The sequence below is a fragment of the Eurytemora carolleeae genome, unplaced genomic scaffold (assembly GCF_000591075.1).
Source record: "Eurytemora carolleeae unplaced genomic scaffold, Eaff_2.0 scaffold699, whole genome shotgun sequence".
Classification (NCBI taxonomy): domain Eukaryota; kingdom Metazoa; phylum Arthropoda; class Copepoda; order Calanoida; family Temoridae; genus Eurytemora; species Eurytemora carolleeae.
In genome coordinates, this window is record NW_019396604.1 from 9,953 (window position 1) to 29,128 (window position 19,176).

The following is a 19,176-nucleotide window of genomic DNA, read 5'->3' on the forward strand; positions in this document are numbered from 1 at the left end:
TATCATATTTAATCATTTAATTAAAAAAATTTTAGTTGGATTGTGGAATGTAAAATTCATACATTAGATTTGCATGTATAATAGTAGACATCATTTTACACCGAATGGAAGCTTGAGCGAACAAAAAAAACTGAATGTAGTAATATATTTTCAATTCTTTCCAAAGGATATTTACTATTGAATTCCAGATATATATAAGTACATAGCAAGAGTTTTTGTTATGATGTCGTATTTTCAACATAATGATCAAATGCCGCGGAAAAATGTGAGTACTATTTTATATCAATTGCTGTCCTGCATATTTCAGTGCTATTAATTTATACCTTGAATTAAAAATGAAAAGATGTTTCTTGAAAATTATCAAAAAACATGATTCTACCATGATATTTCGATCTATTTTCATAAATCGTATTCAACACTTTGAAGCTGCAATCATCTCAGCAGCTTTCTTTTTGTGCAGACGAATGAAGAAGCATATAAATTATTTAGAAAATGTTCAAGACGACATTTTATGTGCTCTTGCTATGTATTCGTATATGTGAGATTGGCTGTATTTAGGGCTGAAATCCCTGTTTTACTGATCAAACACAATTTTGAAAAATCTCTAATAAGCAAACCTTTTTATTTCATACATCCATTGTACAGTTCGTTTTCAAGCTGTTCGTTAATATTTAGTTAACATTGTTAAAAGCCAACTTTTCTCTAAGAATTGTAATAAAAGGTGTGTTCACAATTATTCTTTGTTTATCAAATCGTTTTACAAAAATTACAAAAAGGTGATAGCTGAAACCAAAATATGAAAAATCCAACATCCAGGGGCGTATATACCCGTGTAAACCCCAAGTCACCCTCTTCCGCCTAAAAGTTAACTTTTATCATGCGGAATTAGTAGACTATAAGTACATGAATCTATAGTAGTGTTTCTGACTTTTTGGGCCTCGAAAACCAACAATCTAGCTATTCCTCAAAACGGAAATGATCAGGTTTCAACCCCACCTCTTTGCATTCCCCCCCATCATAAATCATCTTGTTGCCATGTGTTTATTTTTAGTAGCTGCAGCTGCTAGATGACAGCTTGGACAGTTTGCTAACTAATTCATTCTCTTTTTGGTTTGTTAAAAGCTAGCTTTTTTAAATTAAAAAGCTAACTTATTTAGGCTCTTTTAGGTTGATAAAAGCTAGCTTTTTTAATTTAAAAAGCTATCTTATTTGGTCTCTATTTGGTTAATTAAAAGCTAGCCTTTTTGGTGGGCTATAAAAGTTGACAAAAAGTCAACAAAAAAACAATTTTTAAATTTAAAATAAAATAATTATAGAAAAAATATTTATTTTTAAAAAATATGACCAGTTGAATGAACAGTTAATTGAACGATTATAAACTGGGATGTATATTTTAAGATTTAACCCACACCCTCCTGGGACATGTTTTTTATAAGAATTATATCTGAAAAGGCCAGATTTTTCATCCTTTCACAAACTTCTTTACACAAAATTTGTTTATTTACCCCCAATAAAGCGAGGGTTGGATTTTCTTAAAAATATACATCCCGGTAGAATTCTGTAGTTCATGGGGATAGGCCGGCAGTTGATTGATGTATATTCAGGTTGATGCTGACCGAAGTGAAGTCCTAAATAAAATAATGTAAATTAATAAATTTTCGTTTCTTTTCTTTTGTCATAAGGATTTTCTAAGGGGGGTAAATTTTAACGTTTTGAGTGCGAAGTGCGCCTTTTTTTCAACCCTCCCCCTAGACATGTATATTGTACAACCACATTCATGATGTATATCAAATTATGGGGTTTAGCTGGGTTTCATTTCCATTTCCCAATCATTTCTGGGATTAACAAACTCTATCAAATAAAAGGCTTTCTTTATCACCTTTCAGCTTTCACCTTTTTTACTGTATATACCCTAAATCGAATCAAATCAAATCAAATCAAAGGTTGTCCACTATAGATTGAGACTTTTTAACAAGCTCATAAAATAGCAAATCCACCAAAATTCCACGCTTAGCAGCCACCTGTGCTATGGCAACAAATTAGAGTGTTTTGAAGAATATTTATCATAAAGAAGATTAAGGAAATGAAAGAGGAGTTGATGAAACTGCTTTTTAGTAGGTTCTACAGCAAAAACTGCCATGCCAATTATAATTCATATTTTCCCCTGAAAGTTAAGGGCCTTACTGGAAAAAAGTAATAGCGTTTTTTCTAAAGTCTCAATTTACAGTGAACACCATAATATGATATATTCACTAATTATATTGACTACATTTATTTTATAAAAAAACTGGATTTATTTCAACCATTGTGCATATATTTTTTATATATATTAGCCAACGGCCAACATCGATGTTTACATTATATTTTCATTACATTACAACATTACATTACATCATTACATTTTCACAATGCCGGCCGGCCAGCATAATCAGTTTAAAGAAGCAAAAACATTTTATATATAATTCATAAAGGGGCACATGAGGGGGGGCCCAGGCCCCCCTCTACGCGTGGCCCCCTGCTTCACAAATGCTCTCGTACGGCCCTGAATTTATAGTTAAGGGTATCATTGTAATTCAGGCATTACTTTCTTTTTATGGATGGTCACTTGAAATTACGCTGACAGTCCCTTTAAGTGTACTTTAGATTGTACAACTGTACAGTGTACTGTTTCCAGAATGTGTACTGCTAACAAACCAGTAATTTATTCTGTTTACCAACGTTGATATAATACTCAGCTAGTTAACATCAAGTTAGTATACTCATTTCTCTCAAAGCTATCTGACCTAACCCTTATTTAGGATTAAAATTTACATTAGCAACATGACTCAGATTATCCTCGTCATTATCTCCGTTCTAGTTTATATCTCCAATTGTTCTGAACACCAGAAGAACCTGGTTGATGATGAACCACTTCCTGACTATTACGCTATTCTGAAGGTATTGTTTTGAGTTATGATTTTTTATCATACTCTCCACCCCACACCACACCCCTTTTTAGTTAAGTGAAAAACTTTTTGTATTGTAGGCGATTGGCATTGTTTTTTGTGCTTCGGCAGCTTTTTTAGTTTATCTTTCCTTGCTTTAAATTAATTACCCCCATTCAATTCACGATTGTTTTTGTGTACTTTAAAATAACATTTCTATGTAAAGATGGTAATCATGATTCCCAAACATAAACTTTGTCTGCAGTTAAGTATGGGTTAGATATATCAATGTTAACAATTTTACAACTTTACGGCTTCTCTAAAACTGACTTGCGCAGTTCTACTCTAGGAAGTAAAGACATTATCAGAATTAAACAATTAAAACTCGGAAATAAATGACGTAACTTTGACATTTTTAATCAGAATGGCTTTAATGGTACCGTCGTTTATCGGTCATTGCAATCTTTGCATGAGGTGCACTTGAGAATAGGCTTACCGTCTCTTTAAATATCCCTCCCCACCCAGGGCTTATTTGAAGGTTGTCTGATTTGTCCAATTTCAAGATGTTTACAGAAGCTAATTTCTTTTATATTAATTATTTTTTTTAGCTGAAGACTAAAGAGGAAAATTGATTATCTTTAACGTTAACCTGTTAGGATTTAAAGATTAGAAAATTATTTAATTATTTATTAGATCTTTGTATAATAGACATAACTCTGTAATTAATTAAGGTTAGTCGCACTTTTAATTGTTTAAGGTTAGTCACACTGCAAGTTTGAAAGAGATCAAGAAGAGTTTCCGAAAGCTTGCGATGCAGTTTCATCCGGATAAAAATAAGGATGAGGTGGCTCAGGTTAGTTTATTATTAGGTTTATCAGGGTTTGGTTGGCTCTAAAGGGAGTGACTGGCAATGTGTGGTAGTTGGAACTGAGAATGCAGTTCATGGTTAATTTGAGACCTCTGACGTTTTTACGGTTTCAGTAAGAACGCAAATGCGATATTTAAAACCCTCGTTGATTGTCCATTTTGGAGGGATGATTTTGAGAATCTGTTTTATTTAAATTATTAATTAAGACCACGAAAAATGTGTAGTAACAGGTTGAGAATCGAACATAAGTAATCCTATTCAGTTATTGCATATTGGGTTTTTTATTGTGTTGTGTTTCTGAAGATTTCCTGGAATTTTTAATTAACAGAATTTGAAGAAATCTGCGAGCAAATTTAAAGAAATTCATATGAAGAGAGAGAAAATTTTTCTATTGATTTATTGGCAAATTTCTAATGTGAAATATGTTCATAAAACATTTTATTGGTTTACTGTAGAAATTTGTTAAATCTTGTTTTTAAATAATTTTTATAAAATTGATTTTCAATCCTAATCCTTCCACAGATAAACAGAAACAGATAAACAGAAACAGATGAACAGAGATAAACAATCTGAGGAATTTAAATTTTGAATTTGCGCTCTTGCTGAACAAATATGCACCAAAAAACGTCTGATAGGTCTCAAATGAATCCAAAAAAATTCTAAAATACTGTAATATCAGTTAAATTACCCTACTTTGCCGGTCACTCCCTTTAAGGTTAGATTGGCCCATGTAAGCATGATTGGCTCAGGTTAATATTTTCATGGCTTGATTGACTCTGCTAACGCTTGAAAGGTTTGATTGACTTGTGATGTGTAATTTGCCCGTTAGAGGTTTGATTGCACAGAGGTCGAATTTAAAGAATTTGAGCCGTAGCTTGTTTCACTTAAAATTGTATTCGATATTTAAAGATTCAAGCCGACGCTCAATTGAAACCGGTTTTTGGCGGATTTTTGACGAGGCTCAAATTCATCGAATGCGTTTCTTAAGTTCGAGTGGTAAGGTTTATGGTGTGCCCTATGCAATTAACGCACATAATACTAAAAAAGCTTAGTATGTTCTAAATGCAAATTTTTATATTAGCCCTTGTGCAATTTTTTTAAAATGATTATTATTTTGAAATTTTCTGATCAGTCACGAAAATTTGTAAATTAAAGCTATAAACTATTCAATGATGGGACATCAATTATGAGGTTTTTTTGCCGGTGTTTGAATGTTATCTGTTTTGATTTTGTGCGATTTCTTCAATTTTGTCGTTTCAGGACATATTCAAGGAATTAAGTGAAGCATATTCTATCCTAAGCAACGAAGAGAAGAAATCTGAGTACGATGAACTATACAAGTTTGATCATCTTAATCACGAAGACGACATGTCTGAAAAAACCAACGACGACTTTCTCCCAACTAGATTTGACGCGAAAACTGAAGATCCCAAAACAGAAACTCCTGAACCAAAACCTAGTGCTAATTTTTTCCAGGTACTTTGTTTTAATTTAATTTAATGTTCAAGGTTCTAATTTTATAATTTAGGAGAAGGATGATTCCTGGGGGGATCTAGATGATGAAACCCTGTTCTAGGTTCTAATTATATCTAGAAGGATGATACCTGCGGGGATCTAGATGATGAAACCCTGTTCTAGGTTCTAATTATATCTAGGAGAAGGATGATACCTGGGGGGATCTAGATGATGAAACCCTGTTCAAGGTTCTCAAGTTCCTGGCTGACAATGATTATGAGATTACGAAGAAGAAGATCTACAAGGATATACCTGTACCAGAGGGCACATATCAGAACAGGTAGGATATACCTATACCAGAGGGCACATATCAGAACAGGTAGGATATACCTATACCAGAGGGTGCATATCAGAACAGGTAGGATATACCTGTACCAGAGGGTGCAAATCAGAACAGGCAGGATATACCTGTAGCAGAGGGAACATATCAGAACAGGTAGGATATACCTTTACCAGAGGGTGCATATCAGAACAGGTAGGATATACCTTTACCAGAGGGAACATATCAGAACAGGTAGGATATACCTTTACCAGAGGGTGCATATCAGAACAGGTAGGATATACCTGTACCAGAGGGTGCATATGAGAACAGGTAGGATATACCTTTACCTGAGGGCACATATCGGAACAGGTTGGATATACCTTTACCAGAGGGTACAAATCAGAGCAGGTAGGATATACCTGTCCCAGAGGGTACAAATCAGAACAGGTAGGATATACCTGTACCAGAGGGTACATATCAGAACAGGTAGGATATACCTGTACCGGAGAGTACATATCATATCATACCATGCCTGAATTCCGGAAGGGGAAGGCGGGGGGGGGGGAGCGCACAGGGATTTATCATCTCTCTTACAGCAAACTAGCATTATTTCTACCTTATTCTAATCTTGCAGGGAGGGGGTGAGGCAATTCCTTTTTTCTGGAGGAATTTTCATCTTTATTGTTCAGAATTTACATAGACGAAAACCATGGACTTCTATTCCGATATTTGTTAAACTATCTTTCTTCGGGAAAGAATACACAATTGAAAGAAATCTTAATTAATTCTGTTATGTAGTGTGCTTTTGCAATCTTGTATAATCCAACGCAGCTTAGGGAGTAAACAAATAAGAAAATTTGGCATTTAAATTCTATTGAGGGTTTATGGTGGATATTGTTTGGGATTACTTTCATACTAAAGGGTCTTGTCAACTCAATACTCAAAAGCGCCATAGTATAGATTATAATCTCCCTTTTAATTAATTTTGTTAATTCTAGAATGTTCGAAGAACAATCTAGGAGTAAAAGGTCCTCTGATTCAGAATACAGGTAAAGTTTTGGATTTTAGCTGTTTAATTTAGAGGAACATTATACGAATTCGGGTTAATTAATATTGGATCTAGTTTTCGATGCCAAGGTTTCCTTTTTTGGGTTGAAAATTGAATTGGGGCTAATATTGGAGCTAAAAGCTCATAATTTTAATTTAAGAAACTTTATTATCCTTGATGAGCTGTCTAAAATTAAGTTGCTTTTTCTAACTCTCTTTGTAATGTCTTCAAAGCTATTTTGGTTTGATAAACCTTTATTTAGAAACGAAGAGCCCCTAAGGTATACTGGATATAACGAGTACAGATCTAGCGGAGCTGAACCTAGGATGTCTGGAGTAAATTACTCTAGGTACACTGAACCTATCCATCGTTACTCCAGGTACTCTGAACCTACCCCTCGATACTCCAGGTACTCTGATCCTACGACTCCAGATGATCGGTCCTACTGTAGAACTACCGTGAGCTGGGATGGAGCTACAAGGGTGACTCAAAAAAGCTGCTTCTAGATCTGGAGAATTTTATTTCTTATGTCTTATTAAATTATTATTTGACCTAGTCCTAATATGGACTTTTGACTTGTTATTTTCTAATAAATATTGTGAATAAAAATTTGTTCTTTTTCTAAAGTTGTTTTATCTGTCTGGGTCAATCAAGGATGAATGATTTACCTTTTACTTCTTTAAACCAGTGCACAGTGCACGCTGAATTGATTAAGGTCATAATTCTTAAGATTCTAAAATTTTTTCACTGAAAGTGGGGCTCATCAAATACGCAATTTTAGGTTTAATGCAAAGAGGTGAACGTTAGATCTACATAAGTTGCAAATCAAATTTTTGACTGTTCATTGGGAGGCAGAGTTCATCCTGTCTTTATCTCGTAGGGCTTATAATGCCGTAAACTGGAGTGCACCTTAGCGCATAATGATTTTAACTTAAGGAGGTGTCATTTCGTATAATCCCGATTAGCTAGTTTAAAAAAATCGAATGCGTACGAGAGCATTTGTGTGGGGTGGGGATACACTTAGCCTCCTCCTAGGATAAAAAACATATTTTCTTTTTAAAATACAACTAAGTAAACTATTTCTTCATATACACACTTCTATTTTACCAGTGAACTAATAATTATAAATCTCTATAAATATAAATCGTCAGAAACTCCCTCTTAATACTGTGGTTGTAAGCTTTAAGGGGGAAATTATCTTGTGTTTTCAAAGGATCTATACATAATTGTACTATAGATAATGATAGCAAATATATATTTATTGATTAAAGCTGTTTAATAACTTTAAAAGTGAGATTTTTAAGTATTTTTTATTTTACGATGTAATTATACATAAATGGAAAACGTGCAAATTTTAAGTGATCCTCCATTTATGGAGTGGCATGTCCGATGTACCTTTGAAACCTTCATTTCTCCATCGTTTCTGAAGCAAGAAATGCATGTCGAGTCACTTTTGTAGCGAAACTACTTATGATAATGAGTTTTCAAAATGGAAAACAAGGATATTTAATGCAAAACTTGATCAGACAAACCTTTGAAGGGTTCTGTTGTAAATCAAATTTATTGATTCTATATTAGTTAAACTGCTTTGTAGGTTTGAACTGTAAAGAAATTCACTCAATATGATGTTTTAAAAGATGATAAAACGCTTTTGTTCAACAAATCTTTCTAATATTTTTTTGTTTAAAATGTAGAAGTATAGCAGAAAGAAGAATTAAACTGGCCAGGTTGCAAAGCCTTGTAGAGAAATGCAAGCAGATGTAATATTAAAAGAGCCCTCCCCCCCCCCCAATGGATCATGTGTGCTCCCCCCTGGGGGGCCAGCTCCCCCACTCGTACGCCCCTGAATGTACATATTTAGTTTCCGCGAATGAAATAAAGTAATCTTACATTTCTTAAGTGTAAAATCTCCAAAGGGTTAATAAAGTACTCTTGTGAATTGACCTTGCCACGTTAAATTATGTTTACACATTCCTTAATATGAGAAATTGTCTTCATTTACACCTAAGATTGTCATTTTTTGGATCTCGTTATTAGTTTAGCGGAATATAGATGTTATAAGAAATAAATGTAAAAAATCGTAAATGTAACATGGTTAATGAATTTAAAATCGTAAATGTAAAATAGTTTATGAATAAAAATCGTAAATGTAAAATGGTTTATGAATAAAAAATCGTAAATGTAAAATGGTTTATAAATAAACAAATCATTGTAAAATGGTTTATGGATAAAACATGGTTTATGAATAAAAAATCGTAAATGTAAATGGTTTATGAATAATAAAATCGTTAATGTAAAATGGTTTATAAAAAAATTTGTAAACGTAAAATTTGGCGTATGAATAAAAAATCGTAATTGTAAAATGGTTTATGAAAAAAATGGTAAAGAAACAAAGTAGAAATTACCAGAATTACCATCAAATAAAAAGAATATGCGCCTAATTTGTGTTGTACCAATATTTTGTAAAGAAGCTTATTGTACGAATTGTACATTATGATATATATATGTATCATGCACTCTCTTTCTTAATGTAAGATACAGGGTTACCCACAAAGGATGAGACTGCATAAAGACTGTTCTAAAACTCAAATCTGGCGATTTAAAGCTTGATTTTAGATTTCTGCAATCAATTGAGAACTGGTGGTGGTTTAAGCACATACAAATATGCCAATTTTAGCCAACAAGGAACCCTGAATGCAAGAAAACGGACGGATCAAATTCCGTACAATCGTAACCCTGTATTTAAGACGGTATTTCTCACTGCGCAAATTTCTAAGATCTTAAATAAAAGAACCCTCCCGTCTTCACACTTATTTTCTGTATACAGATAATTTCTATTGAAGATATGCATCAAGCTTTAATTCATGGAGTTTAACAAGAAATAAGTTGAAAAGGAAGATATTAGGAAAGCAAATTCTAAAAAGAATTGTATTTGATTAGTAAAAATCTTTGATTTAAGAAATACCTCTTTTGATGATTTTTTGTTCAAATTTAGAGAATTCTTTGAATCAACAATTTTACATTAAAAGACTTATTTAAACATAAACAATTTTTTAAATTTTTAAATTTTTAAATTTTAAATTTTTGACAATACCACCATTCTTTAAGGACTGATGAGGATATGAAATAAATCGAAATTAATTTCCAAACCCAAGTTTTCCTACCTGTAAGAGTGAAATCTTTTTTTGCCAGTTTGGACAATTTAAATTTTTTAAATAAAAAGTATCCTTAAGTTCAAATTTAAAGCTATGACATCGGAAGAATTTTAAAAATGTCGTATTCTCAACTTTCTGATAATTTAATGCTGCAGATATTTCGTATTTAATTAAATGATTACATGGAGCTCAATCAAATTATTCGATCCCGCATATCCTTGGCTATTTATTCATTTTTGCAGTTACTGAGATTTACGTAAAATAGTGTATAACCTCGAGACGACATTTCATACATTTTTTCGATATCTCAAATTCTCTGGGGTAAACTACAGGGTGTCCCGCGAAACATGACATTTAATAAATAGCTATTTTTAGTTAAACAAATCTTTTGCTTAATCATATTTTACTTTGAAATCAATTTTGATATAATATGACTCCCATATAATATTTTTATTGATCTTTGGTATCACACAACTTAACAAATTAGGGATAAAGACATTCTAAACTATTCACCAACTGTCATGTTTCGTGGGACACCCTGTATACTACATAGCTGATGCTCGCTGCTGCACATCAAATCTGGGAGGCTTATGGCGGCCAGTGGTTCCCTCCCACTTCTAACATGTACAGGGTGTCCCAAAAAACATGGGAATTCAGTGACGAATTCGATATCGTCTTTGTTATGAATTAGCATTGTAATACCTAATTTCAAAAGCCATAATATTATTATGTCTGCTAGAGTTTATTTAATGAAAAGGGTAAAAGACTGCAAAAGATGTGTCTATAATGTCCCCGCAAGATGAACAGTGACTACGGACAAGTTTACTCTATTTGTATACTGTAATTTTCTTGTTTTACTAAGTACAACCGGTTGCAGTCAAAACATAAACAAACAAAATGTAAACATAGCAGACGAAACTCTTACAGATTACAGCTTTCTCAGTAGGTATCAATATACTAAATCAAAGAATTATTTGAAAAGACGATATCGCATTCGTCACTGAATTCCCATGTTTTTTGGGACACCCTGTATCTAGGAAAATTAGTTAGAACCAGGCATATTTGAACGTACTGGGTTACCCACAAAATATTAGAGATCATGAGACGACTGTACGGAGTTTTTACTGTATTCAATCTTATTTATAGGATTCTCTGCAACTATAAACTTGTTTCTTTCTTTGCGAAGCCATTGAAATACGGTATTTCAAAGAGAAGACTTAATATAAGCTCGGGGTCTTTACAGTCACATCCTTTGTGGGTAACCTTACGAATTAGGTTTGATTTGTGTTCCCAACTAAACTTAGTAAATAACATGGATGTTTGAAAATGAGAACAGTCCCTTTAAACCTCTGATACTCAACCTATTTTAAACTTTATAGCTTTACAAGTTTACAGGTATTGAAGTATAAAAGAGTTGGGAAAACTTTTTATGAAACTATTTTAAGATTCCGAATAAAAATTGGCTAGGCTAGGATGCATATACAAGGAATATAAGAGATGGGGGGGGGGGGGGTATTGTTAATGTAAATAAGGAAATTATAGTGTAAGGAATGTATATATAATGATTATACACCAATAATAAATATAGCAGGAATATATTTGATAATGACAGCAAACATTAAGAATATATAATCACCATTATATTTAATGTCACGCATGTTTAATCCTAGGATACCATTTCGCCTATTGCTTCTACATTATATTTTCTCTTTTAGACACGCCTTTTCGTGATTAATAGGATTAATATCTTTTTACTTTATGCATTTCAAGTTTAAAGGGACTGTACCTGTAGACGTAAATTTGAATTATGATCAATTATAGCACGTCAGATTCACGACCTTACCTTTTAAACCGTTATCTGATCAAAGATGAATGAAGAAAACGTATTTGGATTATTTTCAATGATGTTTGGAAATGCAGATTTATGGTACAGAGAAAATAAATGTAAATGAGTAGATATAAAAACGATGATATCTTCCTCATTGTTGCTCGGAAAGAGGCTGTGAATCTGACAAGCCACCAGAGGCGTATTCAGGGGGGGCTATGGGGACTAAGCCCCCCCTGTACCAGTGAAATCTATTGATTTCAGGGGGTTTTCAGGCCCCAACAGGTGCAGAGCCCCCCTGGAAAAATTCCTGAATACGCCCCTGGGTCCACCAAATATAATAAAAAACCATTTTTTAAATTGCAGGCTCTGTTGTAAGTGATGGGGGGGGGGTAGTGCTACAAAACCTTTATAGCTCTACAGTCAGATCAAAACAATATTCCATTTGGAAGGTAATCATTTTATTTATCTTCATGTTCAGCTATTACACAAGCTAAAGCTAGTACAGCCGGTAAACAACCTAATATTAGTACTATGTTCTCCACTAAAAACGAAACAGAAAACCCAAGGAAACCAAACAAAATTTTTCAATTTTAAAAACTTAAAACCGATATGTTGCTATTTACAAATTTTAGGCCGAAAGATTAGGACAAGTGGTGATCTATTTTCAGAAAGAAATCAATCTTATATTATGGGTCAGTTTAATGTATTTCTAATTTATGAATCATCAATTATATTAATATGGGAGGGAGGGAAGGAGGGAAAGGTAATTTATATGTTTTTACTTTTTGTTGCACCCTTTACAAAGTTTATGGAGGAAATATTGACTTTTAAGTGACGTAAGCGTAATTCCAAGTGACCCTCTAGGCAAATATGGCAATATATGATTTACAACAGTACCTTTAAGAACTTTATCTGATCAATTATAAATTAGATATCAATGTTCTCACAGAAATCAGAAATAAACACTTTTTGGGTAAGAAAATCTACATTATCTTTCAATGTTTTGAAAAAAATTAAGGTTTTAATGAAACTACTGAAAAAAGGGAATTGCCAGCTTTGAACAGAGGGTCACTTGAAATTACACTTACAGTCCTGTTAAACAGATTACATAAAATTGGGATGATAACGTTTTCGTGTATTTGAAAAACGATCGTTTCGTTGTTAAAACAACGATGTAAAATCGAAAATGAAACGATCATTTTAAAAAGGATTGTTTTTCAAAAAGTTCGTTTTTTAAAAATGGTTGTTTTAAAAAACAATCGTTAACGACAACCCTTCGTTAAAAATCGTTAACAACAAAGCTTTGTTAACTATCATTAATGATGAACCTTTGGTAACGATTGTTAACAAAGAGAGGAAACTGACCTGAAGGGCATCTGTACTTGAGTAGTTTTAAGAAAATATCAATAAGTTTTAGCTAGGGTTTCCTCCAGAATTCCGGGTTACATTTTACGTATGGAAATGATCCGGAAATTTTTTCCATTTCCATTATGGAAAAGGTTCCTGAATTCTGGAACGATTTTTTTCCATAAACCGGAAATTTCCGGAAAATGATGAAGACATCTTAAACTTATGTAAAAGATAAAACCAGAAGGTAATACTATCTACAGAATAATAGAATGTGCGCCTGATGTAGCTGTATTTAAAGTGAATTATCATGAAAAATATAAATCCTGACTGTGACTGACATTTCTAAAAATAATTTCATCTACACAAAAATGTGGAAAGGAAGACATGTATAGCAATCCTTGAGTCTAATTGATGTTGTTACAAAGCAAATAGGTTAATTAGTAACTCATAAAATCACTTTTAAATTGGTCTGTATACAGCATAGCATATACTACATAACTGCCGTGTCTCATGTTCATTGAACTATTTAGAGTCATAATTTAAGTCTAAAAGTCGTCCTCCTATTCCAGAGTTTTCTGGTTCTCACTCTATTTATATACTTTGCTCGTCTGTTTGTTTGTCCGTTTGTATCCAATAAACGTCCAAACAGCTGANGCCCCGGAAGTTCATCAATAGAATAATAGACACATTTTTCAAACATTAAAAGTCCAATTGTAATACTATATATTTCTATGAAAGGAAAATTTAATTTGGTTTAAGTTTTGGAGCTTTAAGCTTGTGCAACGAAATTCCAGCTGGTCTGGTGGGGAGGCTTCAAATAAACATGACGGTAAAATTAAAAGTTTCCCGCATGTGTGAAGACAAAAAAGCTGGCAGATTTTTTTTTAGGTTGTGGATTTGGAGAAAATAGCCCAGGAAAACTTGAAAATAAAGGTAACAATAATTAAGATTTACTTTTATAGAAAATAATAAGAAGGAACATTTTTTCATTCAAATATATTTCAAACTTTTAGCAGATGCATAAGGCATAAGCGTTATGCATTTGAAGCAGAAGATAAAAACCCACCTCTTTGACCAGGCCTAAAATGCCTCACTGCCTACTGCCTAGGTCTACAACATCGGGTTGCAAAGATATAGGGATAAGGAAAATAGAGTTTGTTGTAAAAACTCAATTCTATAGTTTTTCTGTTTTAAAGTTTTTAATTTTGATTATTTAAGAGAGATTTTGTCGGTTTCATTCCGTTGTATAGTTTACAAAATCTTGAATTCAAGAAGATTTATTTAAACTATTATATTGTTTAATTTCAAAATTATACCAAAATCAGCAATTTTTATAGATTTTCTAAAAATGATATATTTCAACTGTATTCAACTTACTTTGTAACTTACCTCATATTATTGATCAGTAATTTTAGTATTTATGAATCAATTTATAGAGAAAGCTGTGGAAAAGAAGACGACATTATAGTAATAATTAAATGTATTTGATGTTTTAAAAAAGATAAACAGTAACTTTTAAATCATTAATAGTCCAGAGTTTTCTGGTTATTACTGTTACAAAATTAAAATTTAAAAAAGTGAGAAATTTGATATAGTCGAGTTTCTTAAGTGTCTACTTTTTTTTGATACCCTGAGTCCGAATTTAATGAAGTTGAGCCTCGTCTAAAATCCGCTGTAAGAACTGTGAGTTTTGACATTTATCTATATTTTTATATTGCAAATCAAATTATATTTTAAACATATTCATAACAAATAACACCGTATTCTCTTAATTCTAGGATTTCCAAAATGTTGTCTTCTGGAAGATGTCGTGTCGGATCCAAAATAACGTGAGGAGTTTCTCTTCAGAATATATTTAACAAGATACTAATAACAGATTGATCAACTCGTATATATATATCACTACCCTAGGTTCTAGAATCACATAGAAAGATCTAGAATGCTCCGTAGGATTCTTAAGCTCGTTCCCGGATACGCTGGGTCTCGTCTTCCACAGTCTGTCTATTTTGAAAATTAAAAAATTACTAAGATATTTGGAATTATATCCTATTTTCATTTTGAGCAAAGCTATCTAAAGGAACCGAAATTTGCCACAACCTATGATTTTCTCATTCCTGTATCTTTGCAACCAGATGTCGTAGACCCTTGATAATTAGATAACTGAAATATCAAAGGTTTACACATTCAGATTGCAAAGATAGGAATTAGAACATTTGAGTTTTTGCAAAAACTCAATTTCTTTTGGAAGCTCTGTTTCAGTTTAAGTACCTACGTTTAGGCAGCTAGGGCAAACTGTACAGTACACTTACAGACCATGTCAGGCAAACAGGGACAGTACGTCAAATGAATGATCCCCTGCTAGTAAAATGTATGTGATATAGTCCCTTTGATAATATTTGTTTGCTAGGTTGGGGGGAAATATAAACCAGAGAACTGTGAATCCAGATCAAAAGTAGCGATCATAGTTCCATACAGGTAACTTACATTTAAATCAAGAGTTCTAAATTAGTTTTCACTCTCCCTTTATAAGTTTATTTTTTTATACTGAGAATAGTGGAGGATAGTTGAACTAAATACAGCTGGTTTAACTACTGTTTTTGACCTTTCTGTTTATCATAACTTTTAACAGTAGTTAATCAACCTTAGATAGCCAAACTATGTTCTTAACTCTGACTGTTTTTGTAAATTATTTAAACTCAATGATTTTCAGATCACGTGATGATCAACTTAAAGTCTTCCTGCGACAATTGCATCCTTTCCTCCAGAGACAAGAACTAGAATACGGGATATATATTATAAATCAGGTGTGGCATATAGACAAGAGACAAGAGACAAGAACTAGAATACGGGATATATATTATAAATCAGGTGTGGCATATAGACAAGAGACAAGAGACAAGAACTAGAATACGGGATATATATTATAAATCAGGTGTGGCATATAGACAAGAGACAAGAGACAAGAACTAGAATACGGGATATATATTATAAATCAGGTGTGGCATATAGACAAGAGACAAGAGACAAGAACTAGAATACGGGATATATATTATAAATCAGGTGTGGCATATAGACAAGAGACAAGAGACAAGAACTAGAATACGGGATATATATTATAAATCAGGTGTGGCATATAGACAAGAGACAAGAGACAAGAACTAGAATACGGGATATATATTATAAATCAGGTGTGGCATATAGACAAGAGACAAGAGACAAGAACTAGAATACGGGATATATATTATAAATCAGGTGTGGCATATAGACAAGAGACAAGAGACAAGAACTAGAATACGGGATATATATTATAAATCAGGTGTGGCATATAGACAAGAGACAAGAGACAAGAACTAGAATACGGGATATATATTATAAATCAGGTGTGGCATATAGACAAGAGACAAGAGACAAGAACTAGANAACTTGACAATTTGGTAAACCTGACAGTTTGGTAAACATGACAGTTCGGTAAAGCTGCCAGTTTGGTAAACCTGATAATTTAAAAACCTGACAGTTTGGTAAACTTGACAATTTGGTAGACCTAACAATTAGGTAAGCTTGACAAATTGGTAAACTTGACAATATGTTAAACCTGAAAATTTGGTAAGCTTGGCAATTTGGTAAGCTTGTCAATATAGTAAACTTGACAATTTGGTAAACTTGACAATTTGGTAAAAAATATTTGTTTCTAAAAATATTTTGATCACTTAGGTACACTATGGTGAAGCATAAACAAGAAACCAAAAGCGAAGGAAGGTTTAAAGCTCTCAGAACTGGACAAAGCAGGTAGTAGGAAATTGGGAAGAGACTTACGTAATCAATGTAATTAGTGTAGATATTATCGGAATTCAATGATTATGATGATTTAGTTCTTGTTTGGTAATTTAAAAATTTCATAATCTAAGACTTTTGTTGCATAATGATAACAATAATAATAATAAAGAGGACAGTAATAAATAATATCAATAATAATAGTAATAATGATAATAATAATAAAATAACAATTATAAATACAATAACAAAAATAACAATAATGATCATAAGAATAAAAATAATGAGATATAATGATGGTTATGTTTATAGGTATAAGACTGACGGTATAAACAGTGTACATTACAAAATACAGAGTATAGAAAATGAACCCTTGTATACAAACATTACTGTTCTACCCGGGGAACCAAGAAAACCTGACTGGAAAATATAAAACTGTTATAGAATGGGTATTCAAAAATAAGGACCCTCTCTTTACACCCCAATTAAAGTCCATATATATTTTCATGTCGATTTGTAAAAATTAAATATGTTTTGTTTTGTTTAGAACTGTTTTCAAATCAAATATGAATAAAGAACCCTTGTCAAGAGGATTAATTGTGATCTTATTATTGTGCTAAAGTTTTTTTTTCACCTCTGTTATAGTAAAAAAATTTTTTTATAATTTGTTTATATCATATTAGTTTATTTCCTGTTGAAATACAATTCACAACATATTATTCTTCCAGACCTGAAACATTTTGATGTTCCTTTTCTTAAAAAATTAAGAGATTTAAATAAAGTATTTTGTTTTATTTAAGTTAATTCAATAAAATATGGAATATTTTTTAATCGCAACGACAACTTTACAAACCCGGTGGTATCCCTAACACAAAGTCAAAACCTTCTTCTGGATATTTTAACTGGATATCGTTATTTTTAAACTGGATGTTATCTTTGTCAATAATTTTGTACTCAATGCTGCGAGATGCTATAATTGGACCAAACATTTTTCTTCCTCTCGGACAATAAAAAAATTGTCTCAAAAAATGTCTCCAGTGGATGGTGTAGAAATATCTCCACATTGCTGGATGAAATTATCTATAGGTAAGACTATGGGGAATATTGAGATGGGTTAGGTTGGGTGGAGGTAGTCTCTGGATACCAATTGGGAATGTCTGGAAGGTTGGGAAGGATCCAGAGTATTCTCCAGGTCCTGCAGAAACTGAGGCTCCATGCAGTGAGAATGAATGACTCCAGGTAGGGTTGCAATATATTTTCTTGTTGTTGTAATCATCATCCTCATCCTCATCATTGTTCAGAGACTTCCAGTACATTCTGAATATGTTGTGTTTAAAATATAAAGATGACAACATTGGAATATAAAAAGTAATGTCTTAAAAAATCATTTGTTTCAGCAAACTCTTAGTTCAAAGTCAGAATAATCTAAGGGGTGCAAGCTCTCACAATAAAATTGGTACTTCTTAAAAACTAAACCTGAAAACAAGCGCTGTATAGTTCTAAAATCAACCCTTTTATACCAATGTATGCAACTTTTCTTAAAGCAGTCTAGATCTCTTTGAATCCTTGTTATTATCAGTTAAATCTAAAAACTTTCATTTTGCTGATCTTTACCTTGCATTGGTAGCATTATATGCAGTCTCAAGCACTGAAAATAATTAATTTCACACTATCAGACATTAATGATAATTTACCATCTCTTATTATGAAAAACATATAACCACTGCTACTATACATGATGAGTCATTATGAACACTCCTGGGTTTAGAAAGCATACAATAAAATGCTAAAAAGAAGTCATAACTTTTGTGTTATATATATCTTGATCAAGCATTGTTCTCCAAATTATGCAGACCTAGAACAAATTACTTATTAAAAAAAGAGTATTGTTTATTTCCAATTCTTTAAAAGGTTTAATACCCCACCTTAGACAAGCCCCTCCTGATTTACTTAGAAGTGCGTTAATTAGATCGACCCCCACCACTTTATACACTATACATATAAACTAAACAATTTGTTTATAATCTTCATGACAGAAACAATCTCAAGGAATAATAATTATCTTAAAACATTCTTTAAAAAGTGAATATTTGCAAATTACCTTTTTTCCATCTCATGATCTGAGTTTATTTCCCTTTTGTCCATTTGACAGCCCATTTTAAATTTTTTTGAAATTATCTTTTTTTGTTAGTTTATTTTCTTGTGGTTATTAACATTAATTTTGATGGTTATTACACTGTTAGAACTGACAATGGGGCAACCTAGACTGAAATATATTTTCAATAAATGTGGAACTAACATCTACTTTGTTTTCTCTCTCTACAGAGGTTTGGTCCATCACCATCGCCGAATTTTAAATCTCCTTTAATTCCTCTTTGATATCTTCAACTAATGGTTAAAGCACAAGAAAAAAAATCAGAACAAAGAATATATTTATTTAACCCTATTCCCGCTG

At 32.4% G+C, this 19,176-nt stretch overlaps 2 protein-coding genes and 2 long non-coding RNA genes across 5 annotated transcripts; 3 read left to right on the forward strand and 1 right to left on the reverse strand.

The window, feature by feature from the left end:
* The first annotated feature begins 2,744 nt into the window (after positions 1-2,744).
* LOC111706182 (chaperone protein dnaJ 49) lies at positions 2,745-7,239 on the forward strand. 2 transcript variants are annotated; one of them, XM_023478973.1, is made up of 6 exons: positions 2,745-2,937; positions 3,682-3,777; positions 5,053-5,268; positions 5,448-5,587; positions 6,568-6,618; positions 6,880-7,239. In XM_023478973.1, the coding sequence occupies exons 1-6, from the start codon at positions 2,821-2,823 to the stop codon at positions 7,121-7,123; spliced, it is 864 nt and encodes a 287-aa protein (XP_023334741.1). In that variant the 5' UTR covers positions 2,745-2,820; the 3' UTR covers positions 7,124-7,239. The 2 variants fall into 2 exon arrangements, with proteins under 2 accessions (XP_023334741.1, XP_023334743.1); XM_023478975.1 differs by having other exon boundaries at positions 5,451-5,587.
* A 4,758-nt stretch (positions 7,240-11,997) lies between these two features.
* On the forward strand, positions 11,998-16,351 carry LOC111706179 (beta-1,4-galactosyltransferase 1). The gene is made up of 5 exons (XM_023478972.1): positions 11,998-12,166; positions 13,710-13,779; positions 13,839-13,883; positions 15,358-15,425; positions 15,661-16,351. Exons 1-5 carry the CDS (start codon positions 12,132-12,134, stop codon positions 15,854-15,856), a joined length of 414 nt encoding a protein of 137 aa, XP_023334740.1. The 5' UTR covers positions 11,998-12,131; the 3' UTR covers positions 15,857-16,351.
* Positions 16,352-16,453: 102 nt separating this feature from the next.
* On the forward strand, positions 16,454-17,099 carry LOC111706177 (uncharacterized). The gene is made up of 2 exons (XR_002766177.1): positions 16,454-16,736; positions 17,034-17,099. It is a non-coding gene; the product is annotated as an uncharacterized LOC111706177 (long non-coding RNA).
* An 888-nt stretch (positions 17,100-17,987) lies between these two features.
* Positions 17,988-18,747, reverse strand: LOC111706178 (uncharacterized). Its single transcript, XR_002766178.1, has 3 exons — positions 18,647-18,747; positions 18,336-18,576; positions 17,988-18,038 (listed from the first exon to the last, which is right to left on the reverse strand). It is a non-coding gene; the product is annotated as an uncharacterized LOC111706178 (long non-coding RNA).
* Positions 18,748-19,176: the final 429 nt, after the last annotated feature.

What these genes read in the sequence shown, in the direction of transcription:
- LOC111706182 (XM_023478973.1), top strand. Translation starts at nt 2,821, where the DNA reads ATGACTCAGATTATCCTCGTCATTATCTCCGTTCTAGTTTATATCTCC. An exon ending in ACTATTACGCTATTCTGAAG is followed by an intron (nt 2,938 to 3,681) that starts GTATTGTTTTGA and finishes TAATTGTTTAAG; the next exon opens with GTTAGTCACACTGCAAGTTT. An exon ending in ATAAGGATGAGGTGGCTCAG is followed by an intron (nt 3,778 to 5,052) that starts GTTAGTTTATTA and finishes TTGTCGTTTCAG; the next exon opens with GACATATTCAAGGAATTAAG.
- LOC111706179 (XM_023478972.1), top strand. Translation starts at nt 12,132, where the DNA reads ATGTTCTCCACTAAAAACGAAACAGAAAACCCAAG. An exon ending in AGGAAAACTTGAAAATAAAG is followed by an intron (nt 13,884 to 15,357) that starts GTAACAATAATT and finishes TTTGTTTGCTAG; the next exon opens with GTTGGGGGGAAATATAAACC. An exon ending in GCGATCATAGTTCCATACAG is followed by an intron (nt 15,426 to 15,660) that starts GTAACTTACATT and finishes AATGATTTTCAG; the next exon opens with ATCACGTGATGATCAACTTA.